This window comes from Lepeophtheirus salmonis, chromosome 1, assembly GCF_016086655.4.
Source record: "Lepeophtheirus salmonis chromosome 1, UVic_Lsal_1.4, whole genome shotgun sequence".
NCBI classification, from domain to species: Eukaryota; Metazoa; Arthropoda; class Copepoda; order Siphonostomatoida; family Caligidae; genus Lepeophtheirus; species Lepeophtheirus salmonis.
The window spans coordinates 22,115,323-22,140,153 of NC_052131.2; the positions used below are offsets into that span (position 1 = coordinate 22,115,323).

At 30.5% G+C, this 24,831-nt stretch overlaps 1 protein-coding gene across 6 annotated transcripts in view; it reads right to left on the bottom strand.

Moving 5' to 3' along the window:
• The window catches only part of LOC121120819 (uncharacterized), a 79,984-nt gene that overhangs the window by 24,346 nt on the left and 30,807 nt on the right, over positions 1–24,831 (bottom strand). For 4 of the 6 annotated variants that reach the window (XM_071889238.1, XM_040715740.2, XM_071889241.1 and 1 more), the window contains exon 2: positions 10,553–10,835. In XM_071889238.1, the coding sequence (XP_071745339.1) occupies positions 10,553–10,771 (219 nt within the window). In that variant the 5' untranslated portion in view covers positions 10,772–10,835. Of the gene's footprint in view, positions 1–852; positions 1,023–10,454; positions 10,489–10,552; positions 10,836–24,831 lie in introns of those variants that run through there. The other 2 variants (XM_071889249.1, XM_040715734.2) reach the window with 2 other exon arrangements.

The window sequence follows — 24,831 nt, forward strand, 5'->3', positions numbered from 1 at the left end:
TTTTTATTTGTTATTTGAAAATTAAATTCAGGAACCATTTTTCAAAGTTATAACTTTTGGCTAATATAGAGAAAATTTCTTGATTGTTTTTGGTTGGAGGCTGAAGTTCCTCAAGCACGGGAAGACCCTGTTATTGTAGCTTCAATTACTGAGATGATGTAGTTAATAACTACGTCATTTCGTCTGTTTTATCATAACCTCTTTCAAAGAAACAATATGCTTGAAGTTTAAAGTATAACGCATAGGAATGAAGAAAATAAAAAGATAGATAGGACTGAAGGACCGTATCGGAACGCTAAAAAAACCTGAAAGGAAGGGAAGATTGATTAGGAAATATCCGTTTTAGGACCGATCCAACACTATCAGGAACATATTCAAAATGATTGACGGTAGAGTACATGCAAAGAGCAGGGGCGTCCTCAGGGGTGTGCTGGAGGGGTTTTATCCCCCAATTAAGGAATTATTGCTTTTTATAATAATTTATTTTCCTAAATTGATTATCTGAAATTTAGTTTTTGAATTTTTTTTCCTAAAATTTAATAATTTGAAATTTTATTCCAAAAAATTCAATTTCATTAGAATGTCTTTGAATTTTTGAAATTTTTTTGTTAACAGCTGTTCATTTTTGAAATTTTCTTTAAAAACCACAATTTTTGACCAAAAATTGTGGGTTTTGAAATTTTTTATTTTTGGATTCCCCCCCAAAAAAAAAAAATATACATATATATATCTATGATCCTGGCACACCCCTGAAAAGTATCCTTTTAATCCAATCGAGTATATTATCATATATATGCATTTATTGTACATACATAGATTGTACAAATCCCCATATTTACATGTATGATCTACCTGTTTAAATGGACTGATTGAAACAGTTGTAACGACTTGTGGAAGATTAAGAGTATTGGATTGTAAGGATTTTCTAGTTTTGACTTTTTGATTCTTGTTTTTGATAGCGACGGCGGACTGGGCGTAGCTCATGACTTATTGTATTAAACTTAAAATCTTTACTCAAAAATCTGTAAAAATAGGGAATGTAACATATTTTGGTTTACTGTTCCGTATGTAGTCCATTATGTCAGGGCCCTAAAAGTGTCAAAACAAAAAACAAAGAAAATTTCATTGTTTTTTTTTTCCAAAACAATTAATTTTTTGTAAACAGCTGTGTATTTTTGAGAATAAATATGGATTTTTGAAATTTTTTTCCTAAAAATTGGATTTTTTGTAAACAGCTGTGGGCTTATAATTTTTTTTCCAAAAAATTAAATATTTGAAATATAAATTTTTGAGATTTTTTTTCATAAAATTTATTTTTTTATTTACAGGTGTGAATTTTTTTTTTTTTTTTTTTTTTGAATAGCTGTGGAAACATTAAGGCAGTGTCAATTATACCAACAGCTTTCGACTATGTTTACAGAGCATTTGATGCACATTGTGTTCGACAATGAAAGATGTAGCTAAATAATAATAATAAAAAAAATCCTTACTCAAACTTGTGAAGTCATTTGTTAATTTTCAGCCAATTAAAAAAAAGCAGGTGAAGTAATGTCATGAAAACTCTGAGGAAAAGTGAGTCAAAATCTATGGAAGAACAACTTATCGGAGAGGAAAATATAGTAAATAGAATATGATGACTTTGTTACAAAAATTTCACAAATGAATTGAGAAAAAAATCAACAAATAATTATGACATGGACTATTAAAAAATATATTTAGTAATTTGGAAAACGGCTTCCATGGACACCTACTTCGTAATAGGTTCATCATTCTCTGTAAAAGAAGTTTTTTTTAGTTTTGCTATTTTCCTTTTAAACACAGCAGATACAAATCAATTATACGTAGAGGTGCAAAAAATACATTTGTAATTCACGGTTGGAGTAAAAATCAAGCATGAGTTGAGGTTCTAAAATATAAGACATATTTAAACTCATTAGAAATGTGTCAACATAAATATTTTCCAGGATATGTCCTTTAATAAAATGTAAAAATAATTATGACAGATTTAAAAAAATTCAAAAACTAAATTATGTGAATGTGAAGTAAAACACGCTTTTCACATCTTTAGTTATAGGTCATTAAGCGTCATGGTGTACTGACAGATAAGTTTATCGAACCACGACAAGCCTTTCAGAGCAGCAACAACGTTTATAATGAAGCTATTATAAGTGGGAATTACGGGCCATACATGTTAGTAAATATAGCGATGCAATTCAAATTTGATTTTTTTTTTAAAGTTTGGTATATTTATATAATATACATATATATTTTTGCCTCTTTTATATATGTAAAATAAAAATAAAGTAAAATGTGAACCTTGGCAAGGCCATTGTAGTTTAATTTTATTATATGTATACGCGTATGAACATTTATTGCTCCCATAAATTAACAAACTCAAAGAATAATGATACAAAGAAGACTATGGAACATCCTATATATATATGCCTGTAATGTAAATCTAGATAGCTTTTATCTACCATACCAACAACATTTAAAATTCTTCGTATTAAAAGTCTAATTGGTAATGGATGGAGAAAAAAACTCTCTATGGTCGAGATGGAAAGCAAATGTGGTGGGCTTTTTTTTCAATATGTAGGTATGTACAAAAATGTTCTGAAGGAAGATTTCTACGAAGGAAATGGAGAACTAGAGTTGTAAAACCTAAGCATTTTCCGTATGTAAAAAAAGAAAGCAAAAAATAAGATGGAAATTTGAAGAAGGTGTGGAAGGGTTGCCACTTGGATGCCAAGACGTTATATTAGATCTGCTGCAAACAGATATGAGATAAGGAAAAAAAAATCCAACACCGTATTTAACAAGGACAAATAGGCTAGAATTACTTCAATGTTGATCCTCAATTCTTTTAAAAAATCAACAAAAACTTTCACTTATAACTCTCGAGCAAAGCCTCATCGTTACTCTCTGTCTTTCATGAGTACAAGAACAAGTCATTACATTATACTTTAATGTTCTCTCTTGAAGAATTAAATAACAATGATAGCTCCTATAGAAAAAAAAAACACTCTTCGTATTGCCATCTATAACAAATTTCACAGACGAGTAAGGGCATATTTTTTCCCAATTATATGCAGAGCCACTACCCATGGTAAAAATAAAAATCATAGGAACTATTGCGTTTGCACACTAAACATTAATGAAACCTTTCTTATCCTTCCAAACACGTCATTGATAAAGAACCAATTTGAAAGCAGAGGAATTTAAATATCTAAAAATATTTATTAAATTTGAAAACTACGAACTGTAATTTATGCGTTACTATTTTATTTAGATCTTTCAAGGGGACAAATGACACTTGATGTATTATTTTTTTAAAGCGTTTGTAAGCCACTAAAGGAGAAATTTCGGATTATCCGAGCATTTTAGGTTTTTCGAAGTAAAAGGTATCAAGGGCACATCATATTAATCGAAGGGCTAAACAAAGTTGAGATTTTGTCGACTTGTGTTATTTTCTAGATCATAATACATGTTTTTTATAATTAATTCCCTATTGAATAGCTATCCATTCTTGAATCGATCTGAATGATAGACTTAATAAAATTTTATTATATTTATGACGTGAATTTGATTGATTGATTCGACTTTGGAAAAACTAAGAAAAATGATGCTTGTCATTAACGTTTGTTGAATAAATGCAAAAATTATTATTTCAATATTTGTATTACAATACCACGATGAAAGTTATTTTAGATACCTGACTCAGTAAATTTCGCAAACAATCGGAAACCTTTAACATACAACAAATTGTTTCTTTTGTTTTCTATCTACTTCTATCCAGGGATATACAAAATAATTAACCATTAGCTAATTGGAGCCTTTCCAAAAACATAGCATAGGAAGTCAATAACAAAAGGAGCTTCATCTGATAATAGAGTACGTACATACATATACCTATATATGTAGGTGTATATGTATATGAGCAACAGAGGGAACCGCTTGTTGATCCATATCACAAATCCATTAGGATATAAACTCTTAATACATTATGTATTTTATCTTCACACACAGAAATCTTCATTATATATCGCAACCTTTCCTCCAAAAAGAGATAAGAAAAAGGCATTTGATTAACTGATGACTTATCAGTTAATTAAATGATAAGTAATGGCACATTGCATGTTATTCTTACAAACTCTTTAAATTATTTATTATTTAGTATCATAAGCTGTTCAGTTCACGAGTTAACAAGAAATCATTTGAGTTCAACTGAACTCACGTTGAAAGGATAATTTATAAGTGACAAGAGACATAGATATCTTCTTGTCATCTCTCAACTGAAGAGACTCTAAGGAAAGAGGCCACAAAACAAAGTATGGAATGATGAAAAAAAATGAAAAAAAAAACCTGTACCTAAATTATGTTCACTTATTCACTCAACCTCATTAAAACATTAGAGTGTATACTTTTTAAGAGTGTGAGAAGAATAAACCTGTGAAACTATTCTTCATTGATTAGTAGTTCAGACAACAATTCAACAATTAGTTTATTGACAACCTCACAATAGCTATATAAAGTTCAATCGAAATAGTTGAACATCCACATCTGACACATGAATTCAGTGTAGGTATTCCTGTGGGATAACGCAAAGCTATAAACCAAGTTGGGAGACGAATAATACAATATGATCAATATTTACCTAAATACAATTCGCTACACAGCAATTTTTGAGTAAACTTGAATATGACTACATAACTATCTCTGAAACTTCCATGAATTCACTCTTTTAATTAGACTAATAAAGTGAATTCTGCAAAGAGAAGAAAAAATTGTATGCGTCAAGAGAAAAAATGATAAAGTAAGTCATCTGTAGTTTCACAAAAGCAATACTTTGAAGGGGCAGGGGTGGGGGAGAGTAATACTGTCACCAAGCAAATCTTCTCAAGCAAAGAAGCACGTTTCCCCTACTATCTATAATATAAATTCCGGGCAGAAGATCTTCTCGGTCACGTCACAACATCTGGCAACGAGGATGGGATCACACCTAATGTGCTTTGCACACGTGTGAACTCTCTACTTTGGGATGCTCGGTATCATAGAATCTAAAATGGTTGTGCCTAGAGCTGGGCTTCGTGAAGGATGAATCTGTGGGTGAGGTTAGTGCTCATAGTACAATACATTAGGTTAAGTAAAAAGTTCTGAGTGCTATTCGCTAGATATCCTTAGTAGGCTATATCTCACGATAATGATATTGCGTAAAAAAAATAATCTTATAGTATGCTTAAAGTTTAATCGTATACTTATAAAAATCATTTACAGTTCTGTATTAGATGAAGCCAGTTTTGTGTTACAGCGTTCCAAAATGGAAGTAAAAAAAGAGAAAATTCGACACGTCCTTCAGTATCACTACGACCAAGATGAAAAAGCGGAGTAGGCGGCAAAAAAAATTGTGCTGTTTATGGATCCAATACAGTATCGAAAGCAACACAAAAGCAGAGGCTCCAACAATTCCGTTCTGGTAATATGGACGTCGAACATGTGGAACACTATGGCAGTACAATCATATCGATAAAATAACAGAAATTGTCGATTTGGACCGGCATGTGAGCATAGTGACTGGCAATGAAAAATGTGTCACATGAGAACAACAGCGGAAAAAGATTGTGGCCATAGTACGGTGAAGTAGCTCAAACGATCGCCTGGCCTGGATTAACTGCCAAAAAGATTATGCTTTTTGTTTGTTGGGATCGTAAAGAAATCCTCCACTATGAGCTGTTCCCATCGGGCAAACACTCTATTTTGACTTATATTGTCAATAACTGACCAGATTGAAGCAAGCGATGAACGAGAAACGGTTAGAATTGGCCAATAGAAAAAGTATCATATTCCATCAAGAAAACGCCTGGCCACACACATCCTTAATGACAAACCAGAAACTCTGAGAGCTTGGATGGAAGGTTCTATTGCACCTGCCGTATAGTCCAAACCTCGCACCAAGCGATTATCACCTTTTCAAGCATTTGCAAAACTGGCCTCAATGGAGGCTTGTGAAAATGATCTCGTCAAGTTTTTTACCAATAGGCATGAAGCATTCTCCCATCAAGGAGTTATGAAATTGCTTTCAAAATGGTGCAAATCTGATGTAAATTGGATCATCCTAATTTTATTGTCAAAATAAAGGAAAAAAACGCTCAGAACTTTGTACTTCACCTATTAATCATGTCACTGGGGTAAGATGTTGAAAATATCCGAATATATTTTAAACTTTAATTTTATTAGGAAAAAAAATGATTTAAATGGATTTATCTTCCATTTAAATAAAATTTTGTTTAATCTATTCCATGTCAATATTAAGCATGATTTCATTTAAAATTATTCCTTATTTCTTACCCAAGTGACGTCATTAGAATATTGTTTTATTTTCTCGAGGCCATTCATATAAATTGTTGAAGCTTTAGGAATATCATGCTTAGGCTTGTGAATCGTAAGTATTCTCGCTATGTAAAAAAAACAACAACAACTGAAAATGAACATGGTAACCCTGAAATTTTGGAAAATAGTTAAGAGGAGAGAGAACAGTTTTCCTGCCATTATGTTTTATTGGATTAGCTGCAAGCATCTATGAGAGAAACGAAATTAACATAAGTCCTAAATCGTATCAGGAATTCCTCCGTTGTCGATCTTCAATTGTACTCATAGTCCAACAGGGACTTTCACTTATTGTAACTCCCCAAGAAATCATCATCGTTCTTCTCCCTCTTTCATTTTATATTTAGATTTTCTCTCGACTAAAAAGTAAGAAAAAAAACACTCTTCAAGTTGCCAACAATAAATTAACTCACCCACTAAAAAAATGCTTTGGATTTACAACCCTTGAAGAAGAAATGGTAGAATGAGAGGGATTAGGGAAGTCTAGATTTATTTTTATTTTTTCATTTTTTGAATTGAATTGTGTTCTATGCATGCAAATTGTAAGCACAATGAACTTTGAGAAGAAAAAAAAGGTTTATTTATGACTGACGTCAAATATTTCACTTAGCACTACAAATGTAGAAAAAAAATTAATATGTATACTTCAAATAATAAAGAATATGTAAAGTTTATTTTATTATTTTTTTGTTGTTCTTTGAAAAGCATCATCCAAGCATGTTTATTCTTTTTTACTCATGCATTCTTATGAAAAAGCAAGACATTGTACATACAATGAATACACTTTGATATTTAATGTTAACAAAGACATATAATACTATACATTAGACCGGTTTGATTTTCAACTTTTTTTGAATTTCGATTATAGCTAGTGCAGAAAAGTTTTTAGTGATTTTGAATAAAATTATTTTGTTTAACGTTTATTTAACCTATAAAAAGTATTTTAAAAGCTCATTTCTAAAATGGTCCTATGAAAAAAAAAAACAAGAAACACATGTACATACAAAAGACAATTTGATAATACCTTTTTTTTACATTTTCAGAAAGGAAAGATCCAAATTTTCTTATTTTATTCTCTCTTTTTGTTCTATAGGGTAGTTTTAGAAATAAAATTTCTTAATATTTTTTAAAATTTAGAATATTGTCTATCATATTTAACTAACGCAAAATAATGATTAACGCTGTTTTTCAATCCTTATGGACAGAATAAATAAATGATGTCTCCTTTCAATCATTGAGCGAGAAGTTCTACTTAGAGATGCCATGGAAATTTGCAAAGGTTATTTCCATACAATATGACAACTTTTCCAACAAGCCATAATCGAAATTCAAAAAAGTTGAAAAACAAACCACCCTACAATACATATTGCCTTTAGCGGACGATCACAGCACTTTTTAAATTTATCATCAAAAATCCCTTCATGTCTCTTAAAATTAATATTTATATATCAAATAATAAAAGGAGAATCTTTTTCATCTCCCAAGATATAAAAATATTAAAAATTAAATATTCCTCTCTACTTTACTTTTTTCTTTAGCTACATAAAAATGTATATCAAGGACAAAGATTGATCGAGTTACTTCAATTGTATGAATATATGCATGTAGATGAAGACTGAAGAGTTGGAATAACTTTTATCCCATTATATATGTTCATTGAAAATAAAAAGTTAAGTTCGTTTACATACCTACATGTACAAAAAAAAAAAATAATTCCCAAGTATAATACAATATATAGAATTTTGAATATATTGAATTTACAAAAAGGCTCTTGATTAAACAAATACAATGTATGTAACACTTGTCAACAAATTTTAGCCTTTGGATTGAGATAATCACTCCTTGATTACATTTACATCGAGAGACATAAAAAGACATTTCAAAACTAAAATTTCATGGTTTTGCGGTCTACAATGAGCCAGATTTCATATTGTACTATTAATACACCTTGATTAATGTACAAGAATATTTTTTGAAGGTACATTTGAAATATTTATTTTTAAAGGTGCTCTTATTCTATAACTTAAAATATTGTATGTCTTCAAATTAGAAGAAACTATAATTTATGTAAAGAAATGATGGATTTATTTAATTTTTAAAGAAAAAGAAAAACATATTTAACTTTGAAAACATTTTCTTTGATTAAAAAAGAGACACATAAATATTTAAAATACTTTTTAATTGGAAAACAGGTTTCTAGACTCTATATTTAATGTTTTTTCTTCATTTTTTCGATTTAAAAATAAAAACACTCTGTCGCAACATTTCAGGTTCTAAACTCATTTTTTAGAGGTAAAACCAATCAAATACCCACTATCTCAATCGAAACTTTTTTTTTATATATATGATTAGTGTAAATTATTAATCGAAATGGTGAAACTCGAGAAATGCACGGAGTTTCTCGACCCCAACGAGGAACAGAGGGTTAAAAGTACTCCTAAATACGAAGGAGCAATTGAAGATCCGTGTGAGTGAGGATGTACAATTTGGTCTAGGAAGCTTCGATAAATCTGAGGAAAGTCCTTTCCATTGCTATAAGATTTTTGTAATTATTAGACAATGACTCTACAATTACCAGTTCAAGAACAAAAACTTTCCTGTGACTAAAATTGAGGTTGCAAAAACACTCATTATACATAATTACATGTTGTCTTTTTTTTTTTTTTTTTTTTTTTTTTTTTTTTTGTTAGTAGCAATTTGCAAATGTAATTATATCCTACATAGAAATAATTATTTATTTTTACTCAACCCTGGTTTAGAAATTAGGTCCAATCTTATTTATAATCAAAGAGCACTATATTAAATAACACAAAACAGTCAAACATTTAATTGTCATATATTAAAATACTTAATTACAAATAGGATATTGGAAAAACAAAATTTATAGAGGGTTTTTAACCAAACTTATAACAAAGTTAGATATAATCTTCTATCAGAGGGAGACGTTACCACCCCGATAATCAATTAAAAATACACCAAATTTCAAAAATGAACAACAGTGCCGAAAGTGTTTCCTTTTCTAATCATAAAACTGTATTTTTCTTCTACAAAAAAAGATTAACTGAATACCATAGTTTGATTTCCAAAAAGAGGAAACTAATCCAACTCAATTGTATTATTTTGTAATTAATAACCTTAAGAATAAAGTAACAATTCTATAACTTCAGATCTTTTTAGAGAAAATATATTTGAATTTTGTGTAAATTTCTATAGAAACTTTGAATTTGGTATTTCTTGAATTTATTTTTAGTGAATTTTTAATTTTAAAAACTGGATATTTCATAACTTATTAAACAGTCTTGGACGTTCCTGAAGGAAGTAAAAAGAGGAAAATAACAATTGGTCATCTATAATTAATATGGATTTGACACCTTTGTCGATTTTAATCTAATAAGTAGACATTTTCTAAGTTGTTATACCTTATTCTAGTTTTTAAATGATTATATTCCTCTATTACCATGCTGTTTCCCAACATGACAGTTGATAAATAGAACTGATCATTAATTAATTAATATAACAATATTATTAATTTTTTAAATCGGCGGATATCTCAAACGCCCCCAATAGTCACAATTTACTTTTGAGTGATTAATACTTAAATCCTAAAGCAATTCTATTCACTCAGAGGTTAAAAGTGAGTTTCCACATCTATCGGACTTGTAAATGTAAACGGCGTGTTTAAAAAAAAATAGACAATTGATATCTAATAACCCTACCAATTATGATCTAAAAACCTTTAAAATGATCCTAAATTTTTAATGCTTTTGAGTATTTTCTCACCTTGAGGCTTATAAATTATACCATGAAGAATCAATTACCAATTAGACTGTTTACGCGTATGTACATTGTACACCTCCGATAGACGTTAAAACTCACCTTAAATGTACCTACATCAAGATATCCTTCCTGACAACAACAGCTATGCGATCATGTGACGTTTGTATTTCATAATATACGTTATATGTATACAATACAAACACGTGTTTGTAAAAGGCAGCTTGTACAAACATACAAAAAATTAATTGTTTAATTTCGACTGAAATCAACGCTACACAACGAAGAATACATACCACCTATGTGCACATTAAATGCGTGGCATGACTCCTAAGGAACAAAAGTAGCCGATATGTAAGGGAAATAAGTACGGCACGATGACATACAGACTTACAGATTCTAATGAAGAAGAGTTGGTAGAGACTTGGGTCGTGATGTTGTGGGTATTAGTATTTGGAAGTTCTAGGTGATGTTGTGTTGTAATAGATGGGGTGTAGGAATGTCGTCTAGGATGTGAAACTATCCCTGGAGATTGGTCATGAAGTCCTTCTTCTAATTCTTGATTAATTTTACGTCGACGTTTCTCTCTAAGAACAACTGCAGCTTGAGCCATGCTTTAGAGACTCCATACGTTGTAGAAAGGTGAGGAGTCAATAATCATTAGATTTAACATTTGTCTGTAAGTGAAAAGGGGAAAAAGAAAAGAATTACATCACTAGTCTATTACATATTATGTACATACATATGTGAAAATGAAATACCATCTATAATATGTAGAGAAAGGCAGAACTTTTCTTTGTGATCTCTCTCTCTCTCCTTTCAAAAAAATTATTTTATTTATTTTTATATTTTAAGAAGATAGATATAATTAGATAACAAACAAAATGCTCACATCATTTAAACACTCTTCAACAAACATCTTAAAAGGCTCGTAGTTTCCTCAAAAATATTTTGGTAAATGTCGAAGCGATTCTTATTTAATCCCTTCTTTTTGCTTCCTTAGTGTGTATACACAATTTTTATGAGTACATTTTGCCTAAGAATTTGGAAATATATATATATAAGTAGAAGTAGGGGGAAGGGAGGGGGAGAAAAAGGCAATAAAAAAGGAGTAGGCTCGAGTGCTGAAAATAGAAGTAATAAATTAAACATTAAGAAGAAGATATAGAACCATTTTGAGGATTCTAATCTACGTAATGAACTCTGAAATATTTTGCAGTGAATTAATGTGATTTAGTTCAAAATAACAAAAGCTGTTTGGATATATCAGGAAGGGGACAAGTGTTTGAAGCTTTCATTCTCCAAGACGCCCCAATCTGCAAAGCCTAGGGGATGGAGGTAAGGAATGGAGGAGGGAGGCAGGCTAGAAGTCAGCTATATTGTTTCTGCAGACTTTTATTTTTAATGTTAGGTAATATGTTTCTGTTATATATATAATCTGTCTCCGTTTTTGAAATAAATACCCTATGCTTTTTATCAGCGGACAAACAAACATCTACTAAAATATAATATTATAATTGTGCCAGAACGTACCCATATTATTAATTTTATTTCAAATTATTTTATTCATGCTTTAAATCCCTCCAGAAATTAGTAAAACTTGTCGATAGCTAACATTATAATTGGAATTAAAGTTCCTCCTTCAACCATAATGAAGATACAAACTAAGACAAACTTGCTAATCCTCTTCTTCCCTTTTTTAATTCATATTTAATATACGTTCTCTCTTTTGCTGCTAGTAAAATAATTTATTTTTTGGTACATTTTCGAATCGACAACCTATATCTAAAAAAGCAATTTTGAGACACAGGGAATGGATCTTCTTTTATGAAAAAAATCATACAAACGTGCCATCCAGAGCCCAAGGATCTGGTCTGATCAGAATAAGACGTAGTCTTAGATACGTACTCAGAATTACGAACAACTTTTATGTCAAGTCTAAAGTCTGTATCTTTCTCTGTTTTTGAAATAAATTCACGATTCCAATTATAACGTTTTCTATCGACAAGTTTCACTAAATTATATTGGAGTCATATATAGCATTAATAAAATAATTCGAGAGTAAATATATAATACGGGTACGCCCTAGTGCAACTATAATATTATAGTAAATGGTTGTGACCTTTTCGACTTAAGTATTCAAAAACCAAACAAGTTAGGTAGTAACACATTTATAAGTAATCCTGAATAAAAACCCAATAATAAATTAACAACCCAATTATTAATTCACGTATCAACAAATCAAACAAAAGTAAGTAAGTAATTATATGATTATACGTATTTTTGAGTTGAGAAGCAGATCCGGATTAGCATATTGTTTGATATGCAGGGATTAAAGTGGATATTTGAGTAAATTATACAAAATAAAACAATACATTAATCATTTTGTAGTTTGGAAGTACAAGTTATAAATAGTTGAAGTTCCCAAGATGATTTATTTTTTTGGTTCATATTACCTTGCAAGTTATGCCATGGATTTTTTAGAAGAAAAATAATAACATTTTCTCTCCTTTTTTTTCAAAAATAAGAACTTGCACACAACGAGGATTGTATTATTATATTTGCTACGGTACATGGATACCATAAATGAATGAACTAAATTAACAAGTTTTTTAAACAAATAATCGATTTTCTATATAAACTAAGTTTCATATCCAATTTTAGTAAAAAAAAACCCGGTTATTTTGATCATTTTTGGAGGATTTTTATTACTGCCCGGAAGCTTGAAGGAGCCCTTCAAATTCCGGCCACACACAAAAAAATATTGTAGGGTATTCTAAGGAATAAGTAAATTCATGTCGTGATCATTTCATATTTTGGTTTGGTTTAAATTGGTTTCATAGCACACACTCTACAATACCGAATAAGAAAAAATATAAGAGAGGATGATTTTCACGGAGCACTGTATAAAATGAATTAAATCTTGTCGGTGTTTAGTTAAAATCATATTAAAAAAGAAAAAAAGGAAGTACTTAATATAAAATTTAAAAAAATGAATGTGACATTAAATGAGCTTTAGGTGCAAGCTAAAGTACTCCTGACTCATCAAATCATATTACATTTTTTTCTGAAGGTGTAATTATTTTTTTATTCTTTAGGAGAGAATGTATAAGTATAGAGTGCGTAGCTACTTGTGAGTGTTTTCATGAAAAACAGACAGTAGTACTAACTGGGGAGTTATCTTCTAGATTATTAAAGCAAAATTTGTATGTTCGCTGAACCCTAATAATGTCAAGCAATGCCAATAATATATATGTTATAGTACAATTTTAATATATTTTCCCTGCATAATGTTGAAGTTTCTCCTTTGTATAGCTGTAATACCCTCATAAATCATATAACAGGCAGCTGATGTGAACAAGAGTCTTGCCTTCTTCTCATACTCTACAAAATGCATATCCCTAGGTAAGGCTATAAAATTATCCCCTTCCTCCCCAGAAGAACAAACTAATTCGACATTACGATTTCATCAGTGCCTAATGTATGATCCTTCATCATATCTTTACATAGGTACAAATTCGAATATTATAAAGTCAAGTTATACATTTTCCTTCATTATTCATCCTTTTTACAGCTATCCGGTCTCGGGGAGAAGCTCAAAGTATCTTAGTGTGTTCTTTCATTTCCCCAAGAGATGAAAAATAATTAATAAGTAATGAAACCAAGAAAGGAATGAAATTAACTATTAAGACTTTTAGACTTGCATTTTTTGTACAGATCTACATATATGTATACTTTGAATGATACTATCTTTAAAAAAAACCTTTAAACCTTGTTGTTACCCTATTTTTTATAAATTTATTGCAGATTTAAGCAAATGTGTTAGTTTGATTTCGCAAAGCCTCTTAAAAACAAAAATGATCGGAATCCCCCTCCCTCCCAGGTCGGGACACCTTACTCACCCACTGCCTAAGACAGAGCAAAATATAATTCCATTCAAAGAGTTCAAGTCCATTATAGAAGATGAAGGCTTTCTAAAATAATGTGTTTTACTCACAAAAAATAGATAATAATAAGCAAGAACACAATTAGTAAAATATGCAAATTTTAGAGCATTATTTGAAATGTTCCATTCCATTTTTTGGATACAAAAATTGTTTTAGCTTTAAAATTGCTGAGGAGAAGGAATAGAAAAATATTTTTTTGACTTTCAAACATTTTCATTGCCAAAAAAATTATTTTAAATAGTTTACGTCAGAAACAAAGATGTTGTAACATTATTATTATTATTTTTTCAAATCAAGAGTTTTGTGTCGACTTGTATTTACTCGTTCTAGATGATTCGTAAATTTTCCGCCTTGGCTGAAAGTACAATTCGTATTTTTTTTATTAAAAGTCTGATTAATTGTAAATCACTAGTTCTCAATAAATTTTATTGTCCTAAGATCTTAATGCTTTAAAATCTTACAAACATATTATATTTTTGTATTTCTTTATATATCATTTACATTTACGAGGGTCGTTTGAAAAGTATATACAAATTCCAAAAGATGGCACTACTGGTACGTATCAGGTTATGTTTAGTTAGGAGCATATTTTGAAAGAACTCACACTAACTTTCAGCCAGGTCAGTAGTCTATTTCTTTCTGCTTAGCATTCGTTTGAATTGAGGAATCGGCTGGAGGGAGTATTACTTTTCCATCTCTATAATATCCCGGCTCACGCCTCACCAGTTGTGGTCGCAAAGTTAATGGAAATATGGTTCCAAATTGAGATGCCCACAACACTAGCAATCTCACACAACTTCACTGTTCTGTCATCCATCCCTATATACCGGATTTGATCAATAATTTACAGAATAGTAACCTCAACAGGGCGTCCAGAAAGTTCAACGACACTTGTGCCCGTATGAGCACTACGAAAATTTTGAAACCACAGATAAATTGTTCTAATCGAAGATGTAGAGTCTCCATAATGTTTATCAACCTTTTCTTTAGTCCCCGGAGGCGTTTTGCCGTTCATAAAGTAACTTTTCAAACGACCCTCGTAAGATTAAATATAATATCTATTGATAAATATTTTGAATATTTATTGTTGATGATATTATATTAATTTTTGTTTTTTATTTACTCATTATCTTATGTACAACTGGCAATGTGTTATCCAGCATTGCTTGGACCAAGGAAGGAGCAGAAAATAACATTGACAATGGTGAATGTTATTTCATCTTTATATTTAGAACTCTTCGGTGCGGTCGAGCATTATAATAATATGGCGGCTGTATAATATACATCAAATATTAATAATTTAATCAAAGTGCCATAAACATCAAATAATACACCAAAATATAGTTTCAACTAAATTATGAGAATATAAAGTACACATTTTGTTTTTGTTAAAAAAAATTATCAGATCGGAATTTATGAAGAAAATTGCAAAAAACTGTTTTGAACTACTTTTGCAAAAATAAATAAATAGAAAATTTTTTTTATTGATATTGTAAAGAGCACACAAAACTACAAATTTATATTTTTTTTGTACATGCAAAACCAACAAAGTTGTGTAAAATAATATCATCGATAAAATAAACCTGGATAACTGGTTCATTTTTGCAAACATTAGAAAAATTATTTAACAAAATGTTCTGAAAATTGGAAATACTATATTGCAATCTTCGGGTTTAAAATTTATGCAAATTTTATGGCATTTCTTCTTATACATTTAATATTGACGTTTGATAAAAAAAAAAGATAAAAAAATGGAAAAATTATTCAGAAAATGATATATTTTATTGATTTTATTTTATATATTTTTTATTTTTGAAACTTATATGCAAATTAATCTTGATACAAATTTCTATAAACTATATTTTTTCTTCGAATAAGGGGTTTCCCGTTTCTTATATTGTTCACACAAAAAAAGTGGACGGGTCACTTCCTGGCTGGGCTCAAAAGATACATCAAAGCAAGCCATGGCATCTCAATGGTTGTTCATACTCGGTGAAGATCTATGAGTAGGAGACAGTGGCCTGGGCCATCAAGTACGCCCTTGGCTTGAACTACATCAGATTTCAAAGAAAAATGAAATTATGCCATATTTGTAAATAAACTCTGCGCATCAAAAAATTATTCAGTGATTAGTCATACTTCATTCTGGACGCTGCCTACAACCCAAAGAATGAGTGCTGTGATGAAGACCAAGTTCCCATCTAATATTATGGTGTTTGGCTTGATCAACAGTGACAGTAATGTCATGTAGGCTCAGATTTAAGACTACGATCTCAAGTTTACCTCCCCAGTGTACTTAAACCTTCTTAAGAATGTTGTGGTGCCATGGTTGGAAGCCACATACCCTCCAGATACAAGGTTAATGTGGATTAAAGCCTCATCGCCTTGTCATGTTGCCAAAACTGCCATGTATTACAAACAACAGACAGTTGCACTTCCTTATCAAAGCTGATAAGTGACCTTCGAACAGCCCTGACTTTAACCCGAGGGATTTATAATTGTGGCTAGAGCTGAGAAGGAAAGTAAACGAACATTCCCACAGCTCCTTAAGATCCCTCAAGTTCTCTGTGAAGAGGAACATGTCCTGCTTAAACAAAAAAAATTATTAAAGGCCTACTCAGTCTTTATATGCCCTTTACAGTTAGTGATCACTGCTGAGGGTGATCATATTGAATGATACATCAGCTAATTGTTCAATTAATATGTTTTAAATTTTGTATTAAAATGCCATCTACTATTGTTTAAACTTACTTGAAAATATTGAATAAATACTTCTGCCCACCCTTGTATATGTAACATCTATTTTCATGACTTTTTCAATGACGTCACAAATTGTATCATATTTAAAGGCATTCATATTGTGGGCTCACGGTTAATAATAATAATATATTTTTAGGTATATTATTCTCTGATATATGTATATATATATATAGACAGCTAGGTGTTAGAGAGATAGTTTTTTGATAGACATTAATTTTTTAAGTTCTTTCAAGAGTCATTTCCATTTTGATCTCCAAATACACGGCAGTAGTTCAGCATTTTCCTTCATAATAAAAAAAAAAGGGGTTGTATTCCCAAGATGGCCGACATCAACAATTTTTAAATAACATAAAAACGTGTTATTGAACCATAATAAAAGCAACTCTCTTTATATTTTATATATATTTAATAAGAAAGGAACGCCCTTACAGCATTTGCAATACAAGGTGTTGCAGATACATCTACATAAACTTTTATTTACAAGTTAAAGTCTTCTACTGTTTTATCGTAAAGTCCTTTGTGAATACCTAGATGGATACAATTGCCAATGGAAGGTCTTATACCTTTCAACAGGACGGTGTAGGATCCCACACAGCCAGAGTGGAATGGATGAACAAAAATCTGTTCTACTTCTGGGAACCCAATGTTCGACCTTCTCTCCCCATATCTAATCAATTGGACTTTTATTTGCAGAAAAGGGTTGAGAGTAAGGCTTGAGCTAGCCTATGGGGCAACATCAGGTCTTTGAAGTATGCAATTGTCAGGGAAATGGCCAAATTGGATTCCGTGTAGATTGATAGGACTAACAAATATTTCAGGCTTTGTGTGGAAGTGGATGGAGAACAATTTGAACACTTTTGTGTATATATATATATTGTTAATAAAATGGAGTACACTTGTCATACTTTCTTTTTTTTTTTATCTCAAAATTGGGGACAATGGGAGGGGAAAGTTGAAATTGAATGGTCGTAACCTTTTATTGCTATTGGAGACGAAGTCCAGATACCCCGACTTTTTCGAGAAATTTGGGCAATTAGCACTTTAAAGGTCTCATTATGTGGAGAAGGCTATGAGTTCCTCTCTTATGGAGTATTAGGAGGGAGGAGTCAATCCGTTGATTCTTGGACTGAAGGATAGAAAAAAGAGGCCAGTGAAGACATCCCTCAGTCCATGAATCAACTCCAAGTCCCTCTCCTTCTAGACCAATTATATATTTTTCGCATCACTTTACTTAGAGAAGTTATTTCTTTATTATTAAAAGGTTCCGATAATTGAATTTCAAACTTTTGGTCACTCCAATTTGGAGATACAAAGAGATAGTATGACGTGTTGGTAAACTCATACACTGTGCCCATAAAATCTTCTACTTGCCATTGTTTTATACATATATGAAAGGCATTCAAATCTGTAGGGATTTATCTACAACACCCAGTATAGAATTACCAATTTTTTCGAAATCTGTAGACATGAATAAAGAATGAATGAATACATACTTTGATGTATGTATCCATGCTGGTCTGACATTTGTATTTATCAATTTCAGAGGGAAGGCAAAGGCAGGACCTTTCCCAGAGTAATACAACTAATATAAATTGACATTATAATAAATAAAAATAAACTACACATATATAATATATTCTTGGATATGTACGTTAGGGCGGTTTGTTTTTGAGCTTTTTTTCGAATTGCGATTACGGCTAGTTTGCCAAAGTTTTTATATGGCATGAAAATAACCTGTGCAAAATTTCATTTGTCTACGATGTAATCTTTAGATAGCACATCTAGGTCAGAGTTTGAAAGGAGACAAAAGTTCCTTATTTCGTCATTTAATATTAAAATGCAGGGCTAATCATTATTTTGATCTTATTAATTATGATAGACATTGTTCTAACCTATAAAAAATATTATTAAAGTTTTTTTCTAAGGCAGCCCTATGGAGCAAAAAGAGAGATTATCATAAGAAAATTTTTATCTCTCCTCCTTTCTGAAAATGATGTGTCCTCTACACGGATTATCAAGTTCCCTAATTTCTCCTGTCTTTTTGCTTCATATGACAATTTTGGGGAAAGACTTTTTAAATATTTTTTATAGGTTAGAAAAACACCTACAAAAATCATTCATTTTTTGTAAAATACTAAAAATATCCTTTAAGTATCTATTTTTACCAATTGTAGTGTTTTTGTATTTATTTTTCATAACTTTATTGAGATTTGGAACCTAAAGATAATATTGTCAGCCAATCAAATTTTGCATAGGCTATCCCTTTACTTCATACCGCACTACCCCTAATCAAAATAATAAAAAGTGTGTAAAAAGTCGCCCTAATGTACATACATGAATTTGTATAAGTCTATGTATATACGTAATATAATCCAAGCACATGACTTTTCTCTATACCCTATATATACATCCTTATTTATATATCATGAGAGCTTCAGAATGACCTTTTCCTCCCCTTGAAATAAATATATATGTATATATATTGTGTATAAATGAATAAAGGTGGAGTTACTACATCCATCATGCGACTCTACACGAATTTACATGTATAATAATTAAATTCTAAGAACTTTGGATAATATGCTCTTCCAATTTTAATAATTTACCCTTTCAAAAAGGAAGAAGTTTTCTGATTTAAAATGCGTCTTGTCTATAGGAGTGAAAAAGTCATGGTGTATTAAATATATGTAGCACAGAAATGTCTAACGTGGAATTTTCTTTCTTTTGTATGCGAATGATAGATCTAGTAAACCTTCTTAAGTTCCCATCATAGAGAGTCTAAATATAGACTCGGGATATTAAAAACACAGAATACCTCTGCAAAAAAGTGGAACGGAGACTATGTTTTTGCTTCTGTTTGGTTGTTAGTTACAAGGATTACAGCAAAATTTACAGATCGATTTTGATCAGACTTGGAACGAAGATTATACATGGTCTCAGTAAGAGACTATTAAATTTTTGAGAAGTCAAGGTTACACAAAACGTAAAAATGAATAATCGAACATGAGTTTGATGCAAATAAAGATACAAACTCAATTTGATTTTAGTGGAGGTTTTACGCTTTACAGAGTGCCCATTCTAGTGCTAAATTGATTCTATTCGATCTACGGATATTGAATGTAATATTTTAAATATTTACAATACAAAAAATGTCATTTGTAAAAAACTAAGAAATGTCATTTGTAAAATACTAAGAAATGTCATATCTAAAAATTGGTCATCAAAAGTTATATTTTCTAATAGCTCTCATGTAAAAGCGAAAACTTTGTCGGGTGCAAGCTCGAAAAGGAAGACTGTTTGACATTTTTTTAACGGGACTGAAGGTCAAAAAGTTAATGCTGTTTTGAAATATTTATAATTGTATCTTTTTATATAACTTTAATTATGACATAGTGGATAATGGTTTGGTTATTAGTGTTTTTACGTGGTTTTTTTTATCTCCTTTTTGTTTGTTTGTTAAAATTTTTAAAAAAATGGGTGGTCTATAAAGGTCAAGAAAAAAAATAGGCCTCATTTTTATTTCAAATTATTTGATTTTTATACTGTTTGACAAAATTTGAAAATTCAGACTACCGATTTTTTTTCCTCGGATAGTTTTACATCTCTAATATACACAAGTGTACCGACAATTCTACGTACAAAAATTCCGATTAAAGACCATTCATATCCATCACAATTAACTATATATATATTTTAAGGGAGACAAAGGACAGTTGCAATACTTAGACTGTATAATAGCTATATAATCTATGTGTCTTATTATGTCTGAATCTAGACGTCTTTGTAACATAACAAAGGCGTCCGCAAGGGGTCCCAAACTAAGGAATTTATGTTTTTTACAAGAAAATGTAATATTTGAATTTTTTTTAATAGCTATGGATTTTTGAAGTGATTTCCAAAAAAAATAACATACTAAGTTTAATTTTTCAAATTTGGTTCGAAAAAGTTTCGATTTAAATATATATATATAACCATGCGAACGCCCATGCATAAGGTGTCTTACTTTTAATAAATGTATTACACAATTCATTCATGTCTTATAACATATTAAAAGTAATAATTTAATACGTTATTTATTCCATTAAAAAAATTGAAACGTCTAATTTTATTAATTCATAACTCTTATATAAGTGTTTTACTGTTGTAACCTTCCCTGGCTATATGTACATTTACATTTAGTAAGAGCAAGAGAATAGGGGAAAATTCCTCCCCTACCCAGTCTTCGTAAATTCACAAGATTCGAGCATGAACAAAATCTACTTAAAATACTAAAACATATTAATATTTGGGCTGAAATTAAACTGCCTCTCAAAAATCAACATTTGCTAAGCCAAGGATCGGAAAACTTTTAGAACGAGACACCCAAATTACTTCAGTAGTTGTTTTTTTTACGGAGGTTGGTTGAACTTAAACTACGTTTTCAGAGAGCCAACTTATTTTCAAAGATAAGGAATTATCAAATGTTTTTTAAATATGAATGTAATAAAAGCTACTCTTAAACAAAGTAATTATGTATGAATGTAAGTACTGAGATATTAGAGCTTTAAAATAAAGAAAAATCCTTTTTCTTGGGCACGTACTCTAATTAGAAAGGACTGATAAATGGAAGGGATCCAGGAATATTGTTGAAGATGAAAACCTCTCGTAGGATATATCTGACCTTTGCCTTGCCGAACCAAGTTCTACTCTACATATTGATCTAGAAATTGTTAATTTGTATTAAGGAGAAATGAAAGAGGCCAAAAAAAGATTGTCTTAAAGTCATTTTTCTAATTAAAGCACATATACAAGACATAATCATTTAAATATTCATAAAGCATTCATTGAATTCTCACATGTTTCACTTGAGACCTCCCTCACATGTGCATAATTATGTATAATTACATACAAACAAGTTGTCAGGAAATTGTTTTTCACTTTTAAAAACCTCCAATTTATAAGTAGATGCATATTTGGTCCAAAACCAATTTTTTCCCCCGGTTGTATCTTAAGTGATTTTTTCTATGCCGATTTTGACAGAAATCCCGTACAGACCACGATTTCAGACCATAAACCAAAATTTAATTGATCTAAAATTGTGGACCGATTTAAATTGTTTTCAATAAATTGACCGATTTTTTTTCACTATCAATCTATGAACCAATTTTCTCCATATCCTGTCTCATAAGTTGTACAAATATATTTTAAGCAAAACTTAAATTTTATATAACTGATAACTGATGTTCTTAATTTGAAAACACAACTGAAGTTATCAACAATTCATCTACTGGACCGAACTTTAAATGAGATCTGTCCGGTCGATTTTCTAGTAAAACAAATCCAGACCGAATTTTTTGAGCGGTCTAGACTAGAGATATGACAGATCTTGGACCAGGACCCGAAGTACCGAAAAAATTTTTTATCAAAAAAGATCTGATATCCAAACAGGCTTCAGGTTAACCAGATTTTAAAGATATTGGAGAGATTTTTTGGATCTTACAAGCTTAGAATCTTAATTAATTCTAGTCATAAAAAATAAAAAATCTATATAAATCGAACGTGGATTCTACTTACCTTGAATAGTGATTGGAGCAAGATCTAAATAAACAGTTACATTGTATAGTTACTTCAGACGGCGTTACCTCATGCATACACACAAAAATGTACAATATATTTGTTAGTCAGCTGTTGAAGTTTTTTTTTAATCAGCTTTTTTTTAACATTGATTGTATGGAAACAAAGGATTTGTTATTAAGATGTGAACAATTATCAACTATTATTCAATATTAATTCCATAATTGGAAGAATTGGCTACCTACCAACAGATATTGTACCTTTTTCTGTTTTTTTTCGGATGAGAGGTTGCATGAGAGGTTGCAAGATACAATAAAGTAACAACGTACCAATGTTATTCTAACAGTAATTCTAATAATAACTAATAGTAATTACATTGGTTCATTTACTATTTCTGCATCAGTAATCAGTAAAAATGTAAGCTTAATCCTGATTCAATTTTATTTAGGTTCGTACTTTAGCTAAAATGCTAATGAATTTGGATCCATGTATCCGTCTAATTTTGTGTTCGAATATGGATCCAATAGTTTGGTTACCCATATATTTACGTATAAAGATCCGAACCGACCAGGTTCCAAAAAATATACATCCATCCTATCATGAGTCTATACCTCACTTCTTTAAAGGACCAAAATACTTCGGTCCACTAGAAACCATATTTGTCTCCGACCATTGTAGGACTTTCAGAGCGAACCCCAACATTAGTACATAGATACTTGCTTCAAGAGTAGCTATTTTAATTGATTCAAATATGTTTATAGTTATAAACGGAATAAAGGTAAGCAGTCTTTGAATGACAACAATTTGTCGTCTTGACAACATATCAAGTGTGTTTATGAATAATCTCTCAAAAGAGGGAAAGTAACATATCAAAAACCCTGTATGGGTCATAAACGCTTCTCTCTGCCTACTTATTCAAGCTGTAATTATAAGCCCTTTTTTATTATCAATAATAATAATTGTAAGACTCCTACTTCAAGGAATTTTGATTACCTTTTGTCAATATTATTTTACTAACAACCAAAGAGCAACGGTGAAAGTACATAATTGCTATTTACACAGCTTTGTTTACAACATAATATGGACATATTACATATTATTTCAACTACCAATAGGTTAGTTATAATCATTATTTACAATGACGTCATTACATAATTATTCTTGAATTAATATTAAATATCCATAATTATGTATAGAGAGGAACTCATCTTTTTATCAAGATAAAATAATAATTAGAACTCAAATTACAGAACGAGAAAATGAATCATTTTTTTTAAGAAATGTCTGGAATATCTAGTAGTTTTGATAGAGACAGAACTGTTTATAGGTCCTTTTCTAAAAATCCTTGTTAAGCCGATTAAGAGATCTCAGCTCTGGTATGGAATAGCAGTTAAATTATGCTTAAGTGCGACTTGAATTTAAATGATGAAATTTAATTCTTGTTACTTTGAGTCTCCATTGTGGTTTAACGGGACTTAAGTCCAAGACACGAATACTATCCTAAATACTGATTTCAACCAGGATGTTTCGACATTATAAGGTTCAACATCATATCCTTTATAGCATGAATCATTCCATGGCACAAAGAAGATAACATAAAAAATTTCTTGAAAGAAACACATTTTCCCATGTCTCGATAAACTTTCCTGATCGAATTCTGTTAGATAGTAGAATGTCTAGAAACCCCTAGACGCCACAAAAAAAGGTTTACTTTAATTCATATGTGCAAATCAATCTATTTTCAGGATAAGAACGATTTCAATTTCATGAACATGTTTCCTTTATATGGGGAAAGCTATTTAAAACTTGATTACATTTTGACTATTTAAAACTTGATTACATTTTGACTATTTAAAACACATATCTATTTTGAAATATATATAGGGTTTTTCATTAAGATAGCTTTAAAATGTTTTTATACATTAAACACAAATGGTTGAAGATTTTGACAAATTTATTTTTCAGCACAAATTATAAACATATACATTTATGTATGAAAATCAATCCAATTTTACAGTACTTTTTTCAATAAATTGATCGATATTGCAGCATCTTTGCGTTCAATATTTTCTTTGAGCTCTTTTAACATTGCTGGCCTATTGGTGCAGACCAATGACTTCGCGTGACCCCAAAGAAAATAATCTAATGGTGTTTAATCGCACGATCGAAGCAGCCAATCTACTGGTCCCTTTCTCTTAATAACATGATCACCAAATTTGCTTTAAAATGAACCAATTGTAACGTTTGCTGTATGGCAATTGACAAGTGGCACTGTCTTGTTTAAATCACATGTTTGGTAAATCAATACCTTGCAATTTGTGCCAAAAAAATGGTTACTATGGTGCAATAGTGATTTTCTTTTTCAACGAAAAAATATGGCCCAATAATCCCTCCAGCACAAAGTCCACACCAA